The 10,684-nt window shown below is 35.8% G+C and overlaps 1 protein-coding gene across 3 annotated transcripts in view; it reads right to left on the bottom strand.

The window, feature by feature from the left end:
• The window catches only part of DROSHA (drosha ribonuclease III), a 74,592-nt gene that overhangs the window by 22,198 nt on the left and 41,710 nt on the right, over positions 1–10,684 (bottom strand). For all 3 annotated transcript variants that reach the window (XM_042806766.1, XM_032991916.2, XM_032991917.2), the window contains 5 exons: positions 8,729–8,836; positions 6,130–6,268; positions 5,403–5,463; positions 3,418–3,477; positions 1,328–1,427 (listed from right to left, as the gene is read on the bottom strand). In XM_042806766.1, coding sequence (XP_042662700.1) covers positions 1,328–1,427; positions 3,418–3,477; positions 5,403–5,463; positions 6,130–6,268; positions 8,729–8,836 — 468 coding nt within the window. The remainder of the gene's footprint in view (positions 1–1,327; positions 1,428–3,417; positions 3,478–5,402; positions 5,464–6,129; positions 6,269–8,728; positions 8,837–10,684) is intronic.

Below are 10,684 nucleotides of genomic sequence, written 5' to 3'. Positions count from 1 at the left end.
GTTGAAGAGCTGAGAGTTATCTTGAGTAAGTAAACTGAATGCAACATGACACTGCAGGGGATAATTAAAGGGGATGAAACCAGGAACATCATATAAGAGAGGAAAAAAAGGGTAAGTTTGGAAATTAGGAATGTACAGATACCTAATATTTACAGTTGTATTTAATATAAATAAGTACAGTTTAAAAAATGTTGCAATAAAAATTTTCAAAAACTGTCCATATTATGATAAAAGCTATGAACAGACTTTAAGGATATATAAGCATTCCTGATGCAGGTTTTACAATAGTACCATGACTTCAAACATCAGGCAGTTCAATACCATATTTGTAAACAAAACTCTGATTTGAAACATTTCAATCAATTCGTGCTTAGCTAAATCATTAAAAGAAAGCTTTGGAGGAGAATGATTCTGTTCACTCCCTTTCCAATGCCTCTCCTAAGAACTGAGCAAAAGATGACATGTTAGAAATCATGAAGTTTTTGTCAAAATCTCAAGATTGGATATGCATGTTTAAATTACTATGTGAATATGAACAGAGAAGATTAAAAGAGCACTTGAAAACTATCAACAACACACAGTGGACGTGTGTGCACGTGTGCATGCATAGCTTAATACATCAGTAAGTTTCAGGCTGTTTTTTAAAAAAACATGATAACAAAATCAAGAATGAATAAGGAAATTTCAAGTTATCTACAAATAGAGACTTAATCAACTTTCAACATCATATTCCTGCCCCCCAGTACCATGTAAAAACAAAATGTTCTGTCATTCACAGAATTAAAGAAATACATTTCAGAAGCATCTTGATTTTTCTGATAAGATAATACAACTTTTCACCAAAAGCCTTTCTAACATATTTCTCTCATAGTTCACAGTGAATCTGAAGTGATAGTGTAGGTTAGGGAGCAGACAAAATTATTTCTTCCCCCCACTTTCACTACAACCTGCTGCCACATCCTCCCTACATATTCTTTCAGGAAGTCCTTTCATAAGCAATCAGTTTGTTTCTTTTTCTTCACTAAATTTCTTCTATCAGCAATTTGAAGGAAATACAGACACACCTTCAACATAAGCATCCTAAAATACTTATCCTTCTGTCTGCAAAAATTATTCCTCTTAAAAACATGCTTTGGAGAGAACACTAAGTCCTACTTCATCTTTAAAATGTATTTTCAAACTGAAAGAGTTCCTGTATCCCAAATATTGTATATGAAACACAGTAAAGACACTGATGTTCAAAGCAGGCAGGTCCCTCAAGAAGCAATGCACACACTAATAGTATCCTACCTACAGGTGTCAAATACAGAGACGTGTAAAACTGTACCTTAGCCAACATGGCCAGGTGCTGGTTCTGTACGATGGCAGTGCGGTACGTAGCTAATCCTCCCTCCTCTAGAGTGGGAAACAGGTAGTACAAGTGGACACTGGCAAAACAAAAAATCAGATCAGATGCTGTCAGCATTTGGTTAAAGATGAACCACGTGTGCCTTTAGGGAACCGTGCCCTTCCCTCAGATCCTCGCTGGGAACACAGGTCCCTTCCCAAGGTGGCCACTCAGCTTGAAGTAAGGTAGAAGAAACAACCATTAAAACAATGCTCAATAAACTGGATCGCATTAGTGACAGGGGAGGAAGAGTTCTTTTTCTCTACCGGGCAGCACTTAATCTCTAAATCCCTGCAACAATATGCAGGTTCCTCATCTGAAGATTTCCATCCACCAGCAGCAGTGGGTTCACCACGGTTGACACCTAGAGGACGCTGAGGAATAAAGCACAACGGAATTGTCAGCCTTGAGAAAATCTGTGCTGCAGGCACGCAGTGCTTTAAGATGATACTACTGATTCAGGCTGGACCACCACTCAGGACATTTGTTTTACAAGTTTCTTACAGTACTTTATCAGATGATACTGGAGCCAAAGAAGAGAAGTCAACAATCTGTATTTTTCAAATGTGTGAAGTCATTAATACCACAGGAAAAAAAAAAAAAAAAACTAGTAAAAATCACAGGCTTTCAACTGCCTTTAATGATATTTGTCATCACACAATTAAGATACTTAATAAAACACAAACAAACAAAAAAAGTAATCCAGTGATCCAACCAAGATCTGAGTAATGGATAAATTATTCTGCATATCTTCATATATGACTATCTAACTCATGTCAGAAAGAAGTTAATACAGAATGTTTCCAACATCCCACAAATAAGGCAGTAGATGACACTAATTATTAAAATATTTTATTAACCCAGTACACATGGAGAAAACTGCAGATGGATGCAAGATTATTTAAGGACAAAAATTGATGTAAAACTTAGAGGCAATCTAATCAAGCATCATAAATCACAAAAGCAGAGACCTGAAGTCAAGAGAGTTAGAAAAAAATTTAAATAGGTGCTTACATGCTCTATTGAACAGAAAAGTAGTTCATTTTTTTTCTGAATTGAGAGAAAAGTTAGCTCAGAAAGTCAACTGATGGTTGATGAACAATGACAATGAAAAATGCAAGACATTTTAATCAGCAAGTCTTCCATCTTATCAGCCTATACTGTTGTATATGAGAAAAGGCCATGCGTTTTAAGGGCAGTGGAGACCTTTATAGACTACTAGCTTTTAATACTGAGTAGCTAATGGCTAGTAGGGGCTAGCAGAGAAGGGAGATATAAGAGAGGTTTTGTTATTCATATAACAAGCATGCTTAAAGAGAAGCTTTATAGTAAACAAGACTACTCCCCTATTAAAAACAAAGAAAATCATCTGAAAATAGATAAAAATCTTTGTTTTCTGCAAACTGCCTGTTTGTCATACTCAGGTAAGAGACCAATGGAGGTAGCTGATAATACCCCTGTATTGTCCACTGATTTCAGAATACTCAAAACAGACCCAAACTGGAACAATTTTTAATGAACCATGTTTTTTTGTTATTACTTCTGAATAAATTACATTTGTGCTCAACCATTCTATTTACATATAGACTTACATACAGACATTATGGAAGCTATAGCCCTAGTAACTGGAAATACAAGAACAGTAACACATTCAGTATTACCAATAACTGCTTTTCACTTGCAACTAGAGAAAGAGAACCCATGGAAACAAAATGGCATGCTAAGAAAAATATCTTTCCTTTAAAAAAAGGATAAAAGATTCACCTTTCCTGTTACTGAATAATCTTTAACCTGAATCAGCTTAAATGCACTCCATGAAATAGAAACTCTAGCTTTTAATTTTGTGTTCTTCCTTCTATTATCAGCACTGAAGGAATTTTCAAGCAAGCTGTGTGCAGATGTGCAGCTCTAAATATGAGTCAGGATTGCAAACATACACAGCCATAGAGTAGATGCTGCAAAGCTTTATAAGCCCAATGGTATGACAATAACACACAAAGGTGAGGACTGTTGAAGAACCCCCCATTTACCTTGTTAAGAATTCCACCACAGCATCTCCCAGAAATTCTAAACGCTCATTGTGGTTAATCCTGAAAAAGGTATTTTAAGGTTTACTATCAGCTAAAAAACACACGCTGGTTATTTACACAATACAATTAAAATAGAACAAATCAGAGTTGATTACTAATCAGCCATGATAGACATTTCTGCAGTCTCCCCCACCCTCTCCGGGTTACAATCCTTTCCAAAACAGAATAACAACTACATGAATCTTGCAACTCAGGACTAACACCACCACCTTTGAAATTTTCATATGTTCCATTCTGAGCTATTGTCAGAGCTTAACAAATGGAGAAAGGAAACAGTACCGCTGATTGGCACTGAGGTCAGGTTTCTTTGTCCATCAGAGGGCACCAGGTGATTGAAATACACAGCCTGTCTTCAGTCTTGTGCATGCAACTAGGGAAGTGTATGTAATTAACATCAGCACCTGCAGAGTGTGATGACTGCAACAGATTTGTTGGTATGGCAGAGCTACAAGGAAGTACTTCCATTTTTCATAGCACCTTTAAATGCCCCGATTTCTGTAACTTCATTTAAGCTCAAAATTAAAAATGGCTGTACAAGAAGATGCATTCAAAGATGCCATTAAGCTAGTAGAATCTTGTATTCCCTGTTTTCCTTTTATTCTATCACTGCTCCTGATTTTCCATTGATGTGGATTTTTGGGGTTTTTTTTGCAAATATTTTGTTTCCTCCAAGCTCTCTGCCTGCTTATATAACAAAGGACTAACAGGACACAGCAGCTGAAAGAATATGACTGTGTCTTTGAATATAAACACATTCCTGCTCTATACATCAAAGCATATAAGTAGCACCACTTTGACTTAACAAATGATTGTAACAGGACTAAGACCACTGCCACAGGATTTTTTTTTTGTTTTAAATCCAGAAGATCCTTCTCAAGTGTTTGACAGCTTTTATTGTAATTTGCACTCTCCCAACAATTATATAGTTAGTCTAATTTCCGAAATGGGGGCTCTTGTTATGTGCTGAAAGAATTCAAGTACTTCTGCTGTGTAAAGCAATAAAGTGTGAGCAAAGCTATAACTCCTCTGTGTAGCAACACAGTGGAAAACAGATCTCTCAAGTAGGATTTTATATTTCTGTGTTATTTGGTCAGAATTAACGCAATACAGCCTTATCTCGTGTTATCTTAAGAGGGCTGAAATAAGCTTGAGTCTGACTCTGAAAGAAAAAGGCACAATCTAGCTGAAACAGCATTTGGGGAATACTGCAACAATAATTTATTCAGAATTCAACTTCTCCCATTTCTGAGCTTCCTCCAAACTGATGACTCCTAAAAGGACCAGTCATAGCACTAGTTAAAATACACTCTGCCATCTAGTTCATTCATTTAGGACGTTTCACATGAATCTGTTTCTTCCATTATCCCTATGTGCTTTGTTTATTCACTTCAGCTAAATATGGTGCCTGTGGCTATAAACCACATCTTAAACATTATTTATTTGCACAGAATTCTTAGTGGTCATTTAAGGATTATTACATTACAGCATTAATGGGTTTTGCATGTGTCTTTAAATTGGACCAGTAAATCAGCAAAACCCACATTCAGTATTACACTCATGTTAACAAGGTGCCATGACAGGAAGGTACTACTGTGAGGAAACATGATAGAGAATCCAATTTACAGCAGTGATAACAGTAACAACAAATTTTATTTTTTATTCTGCAGAAAACAAAAAGGTAACCTTTTAGTCCTCCTCATTTCAAGGATAAACAAAAATGATAAAATTATCTGTTAAAACCTTCCTCGTGAGTTTTCTGCAGGCATGACCAAATTACTATGTCACTGCTAATGGAGGTTCAACACATCTTCATAATAAAAAAGTCAATTACTTGCCAGAGCTGTTCCTGACAGTAAGTTGGTTGTTTCTATTAAACATCTCCCTACGCAACAGGTTTTCTACTTGCAAACAATTATTTTCATTACCTGGAAGGAGCTGGATCATCCTGTCCCAAACGGGACATAATATTTATCAGGGTGTTTATCCCTAGAAATATAAACAATGCACTATTAAAGAATCACTAATTCAGTTTGAATAGGCTTAGAAAATAATTACTCAAAATGTTACTTTGTAATTGCTGTATACCAGATCATCCTGTTTTTTACAGGGTTTACTTACAGCAAGTATAATCCTTACAGATGCTCTCTGACTAACTGACCACAGTCTCATTACAATACTACTGTATTTTTGCATTCAGAGAGCCAGACAAAAATACCACTTTTGCATGAAAAAGACATGACAAACATTACAGTAAACTATTTACTTCATTACAGCTGAATTTATTTTTGAGGGATAAGGAATATTTTGCAGCAGACCACATATTTTCACATTAATAAGGCATTTTTATAAAATATCATCCAGTTTGCTCACCATGTTGAACAGCAAATTAAAAAAACAGTACCTGCCAAAAATCAAAGAAAACACATCCTCACATTTATTATCCTTGCTTTTTCTCAGCTCTTTACTTGTTGATTAATTTGCAAAATGCAGTCTTTTAGAAAGATCTCAATGGTGCCTGTGTATAATCATTTGAATCTTTCACTGAAGAGATCTCTCAGAGGAACAATGGCCAACGAAATAATAATGGACAAAAGTTTTTCTTACCGATTAAGTGTGAGATGAGAGAAAAACGGTAGTGGTGTAACAGCATACCTTTTTTTCTCATGTGCATATGGTGAACTTTTCTATCTCCATACTTTGGCTGTCGAATCCCACAGTTGGATAAGGAATTTCTGGCATGATCTGGATTCATTCCAAAGTTTAAGTGATGGCTTGGATGAGTCATGGCAAGCTATAACGTAGCACAGACAGGAAAAAAAGAAATCTTAGATGTATTTTTGCAAATGTAGGGAAAAAAAAAATCCTAGAATGGTAGCTAATAATTGTTATTTTTTATTTTGAAGAAAGGCAACAAAGTGATGTTGTCAATCAGTAGCTTGGTTCCAGCAATTTAAATGTAGGACGTACTATTTCAGATGCCAGAAAGAAGCAACATTTATGTCCAATCATCAGTTTAACTCATTAATTTTCAACAGTTTTTTTTTCTTTAAAGAAAAATTAGTTTAGAAGAAAAAAAAAGCGTGAACTGTCAATTTGTGCTAGCAGTTTGCTTACCAGTTTTGCTGACCTAACTTCAACGCATTTGCTTATTTAAACATATATTCACTTTACCATTGCAACCTAAATATTCATATTAAAAATACGAACAACTAAAAGAGCTTCTCAACCATTCACATATTTAATTTAGGTTAAAAATCTATAAAACCTTCCTACTTCAAAAAATGAAACAGCAACAAACAAGTATATTATCTCTGTCATGGTTATTCACAGAACTCTCTCATGACTATACAGGGCCACTCTTCAACCAGAAGTGAACAGCAACGGCAGGATTGGTCTTCTGTTTTACATCTGGACAACCTAGTATTACCAAAAGCTTACTCTGCTGCTGACACCACCACTACAAAAATGGCAGCAGTAAATAGAACTACAGCTAGCTTTTATTACTTTATCTTGCAAACTCACACATTTCCTCTTTCTTTACACATACAAACCTAAAAATATTATACATGTATGGGCACACACACCTTATATATAAAACAAGAGATACATTGGCAAATTCAAGCTGCAGAAAGTTACTTGTGCAACACTTGCAGGACTGGTGCCGCAGGCTGTGAGCAGATATTCCAGTAGTTCATTCAAATATTGTCCATGGCTTTGCAAACACGAGACTTAAGAGAAGTTTATTTTAATTGTTTAAGAGAGTAAAATTGTATTTAATCAACAATAAGAATTCTTCCAAGTCCTTTTTAATTCCTCGCTAATATTACTAAATTTAACATAATTGCATATTCTCAATTTCTGCTCCATCTGAACTGGCTGGATGAGACATTACAATTTCTCCAAATAGTTAAATTTGCATAATCTTTCTTGCCCAGTCTGTACTTTAAAAAGAATACATCATGATGGAACAGGTAAAAATCAATGCAAAATTATATATCTAATATTGCCTATGCTGAAGTAGGTGATTGGTGCTACATACATTTTTAAAAAGCTCTTTCTCTTCTGGAACAAGTTTATAGGTTTAAAATAAATTTGCATAGGGATCAAGAATTAAAAAGTACTTTTGTTATAACTAAACATTAATTTGACTAATGCTGACACACTGGATTTTATGCTTTCTCCCCTTTTCAATTGTAATTTGCTTTTTGGTTTGTGTGTTTGGTCTCAACAGTTTTAAGATCTCCATCACTGCATTTTTATCTTTCATGTTAAAACCAAGGCAGCCTCTGAACAATCAAATCCTACAAGATGCTCAATATTTAATGTACCTTTCAGTAGGGGAAGACCTGGAAACCAACTTCTAGAAAACAGAAAAGCTATGAAAAAAGATTTCTCTGCAAGCATCTGCTTAAAATAGTTTGGGAGTAAAGTCTCCATACACATAGAGAAACTGCATGTTTTGAACTTAGAGAAAATTCACTTTTCTCAGCCCCAGTCAGTGGAGAGATATGATGCTTATTTCAGGGGGAAATCCTGAACATAAGTCTCCATTTCCCTTCAGTAACTTCAGAAAAAACATAAGGTGAAATGGGCCACCATGCCAAGAGTTAGCTTTTGGAGCTGATAAATTCCAAATATGCACTTACATTAATGGCTGATTAAGCAGCATGGATGCATTTAAAACAAGTAAGAAATTCTCCTCTCCAGTTCCTGCCCTTGTTTGTAAATGCAAATATTTCATCATGTACGTGTAGAAACCAAGAGCTTAACATAAGTTTGCAAATTCCTTTTCACTAGCTTTCACTAGCAAAATAAAAAGCCAATGCTTAAGGTTTGGGTTTTTTTGAACAACAGACTATAAAAGGAAGAAGCAAGGCATATATGCTCATCTTCAGAATAACATCTCATTCTTCACAAATATCTAAAAAAAGAGCTTACACATAATAAGCAATGTACCTGACAGTCTTTTCAGTAAGCATATTTTTGTCTTTCTACATGTTACAAGCAAATCCAGACCTACCACTGGAGCAAAGGTAGGTGTATGCCTACATGAACAACAGATGTCTCTATTCATAAGTCTCTTGGGAAAACTGAAAATTTTGAAAGATCTGCAGTGCTAGTAATCAACTACCTCCAGGCTGTGGTAAAGCAGTGCATTTCTCAAGGTTGCACAGCAGGTAGGATTATGGAGAAACTCAGTAATATTAGGAAGACAAAACAGCAAGTAGTTTATTTTTTTTTTATATCTTACCTGCAGCAAGCACCTGTCTCGAAAAGTGTAGCCTATCAATTTGTCCAAATGCATCAGACACTGATGGTAGCGGACATGGTGGGTGAGGACAGGAAGCATCATTGCATGCTAAAACACAATTGAAATAAGGAAAAGCATTCAACTTCAGTGTACAAGGTACTCAGCTGACTAAGCTATAAACACAAACACTTTCCATTTGTCACAACACATGGTTTTACTGTTTTGGTTTAAATGAGGAAAAAAAAAATGGTTTCTCAAACTTCATCATTAGAGGACTTAAATCAGATTTGTCCACCTGCATCATCACAGTGGGGACACAGCCCCACCCAGACTAAATATATACATATAACCAGTCTTGTACTTAAGTATTTTGAATGAGGTAGAAAATGTCTGGTCACCAGTAACATCAAATGTCAATAATCTGTGACTGAATACAATGCTGTATGTTTGTACCTTCCCATTTAACACCCTGCAGTTTTAGGTTAGTACCAAAGATAAAGGAAGATCATTTCCCCTTTGCCTCATAACACTAGGGAAGAAGTACTTTATAGCACCTTAACCAGCTTTCAGGAAACAATGGTAGCCACTTGATTTTCAAGCAGTTATTAGTGCCTTCATTTCCTTCTAAGGAGAATTAGGACTTTTTGAAATGCTGTAGTCTGGCATTTACTAGCTCAGTGTGCTAAAAAAATATCAGAAAGGTTGCTGTTTGATCATCTAGGAAACAGATAATGTTCTTCTGTTAGGGAAAATTTCGATAACAATTTAATTCACTCTGTTTCAACAACAAAAGTCTCCCTCTTTCAGTGTTTTAAAGCAGGAATTCTACACTAATATTGACTTCAGTTGGATCTGTGTAGTACAGTTTATCAGTACAGCAGTACAGCAAGTATGATAACATCAAAAATCTTGTATACGAGTGAAGAGTAAGAGCTACAGAAGAAATGTCAGTATTTAAAGAATTTTATGCATGTGACCATTTTTGTGACATTGGTATCAAATTTCAGTTCTTCTAATCATTCCTGTTAGTGACGTGACAAGAATATATTCAAAAGAATGATGTGTTTTAAGGCAATCAAAATCTGAGGGCTATCACTATTAATTTCAGAAAGAGGAATGCATATAATTACAGAAGATGAGTGTACAGTGTGGAGAGATGCAAGAAAAACAAGCATACAAAGCAGACATATAGTTTATGGAATAAATCATATTATGGATTTCTGCATGTCACTAATGAAAGAACAGCAGAAAATACCAGCTGGTGAATGTTACAAGATTGAGAAGTTAAGAATAACCAATAATTTCTGTTTAAGTAAAAGACTGCAAAATGCTTGAGAACTGAACACATAGCCGGAAGGTAATCACAGAATCATTTAGGTTGGAAAAGACCCTTAATGTCATTGAGTCCAACCATTAACCTAACACAGTCGACTCCACTACTAAAGCCATGTCTGTAAGCACCACACCTACATGACTTTTAAATACCTCCAGAAACGGTGACTTATCTAGGCAGCCCATTCCAGTATGGGTGAAGAAATTTTTCCTAATATCCAATCCAAACCTCTCCTGGCACAATTTGAGGCCATCTCCTCTTGTCCTATCGCTTGTTACTTGGGAGAGGAGACAAACACCCACTATTTATGACAGAAGCCAGGAGCCAAGGGCCTTCTTGGCCACCTGAGCACACTGCTGGCTCATATTCAGCTGGCTCTTGACCAACATCCCCCAGGATCCTTTTCTACTGGATGGAAGCAACTAGTCAACACCAAGAAAACAACTCTCTGGATCTCTGAAAGCAGGAAAATGCAAAACCAGACCAAGAAAACTGAGTAAGTGTAAATGAAATTTAATTCTGTTACCATGTCACACATTTAGATTTTTCTTAGGGTGATTCACAAGCTAGGAGAACAACCCTTTTACCTCCATATAAACTGTACAGGTGTACTTCCTATGTAT

The sequence above is a fragment of the Tyto alba genome, unplaced genomic scaffold, assembly GCF_018691265.1.
Source record: "Tyto alba isolate M040663 unplaced genomic scaffold, T.alba_DEE_v4.0 Super-Scaffold_48, whole genome shotgun sequence".
Classification (NCBI taxonomy): domain Eukaryota; kingdom Metazoa; phylum Chordata; class Aves; order Strigiformes; family Tytonidae; genus Tyto; species Tyto alba.
Note: the sequence above shows the minus strand (reverse complement) of the source record. Positions and strands in the feature narration are given on the sequence as shown.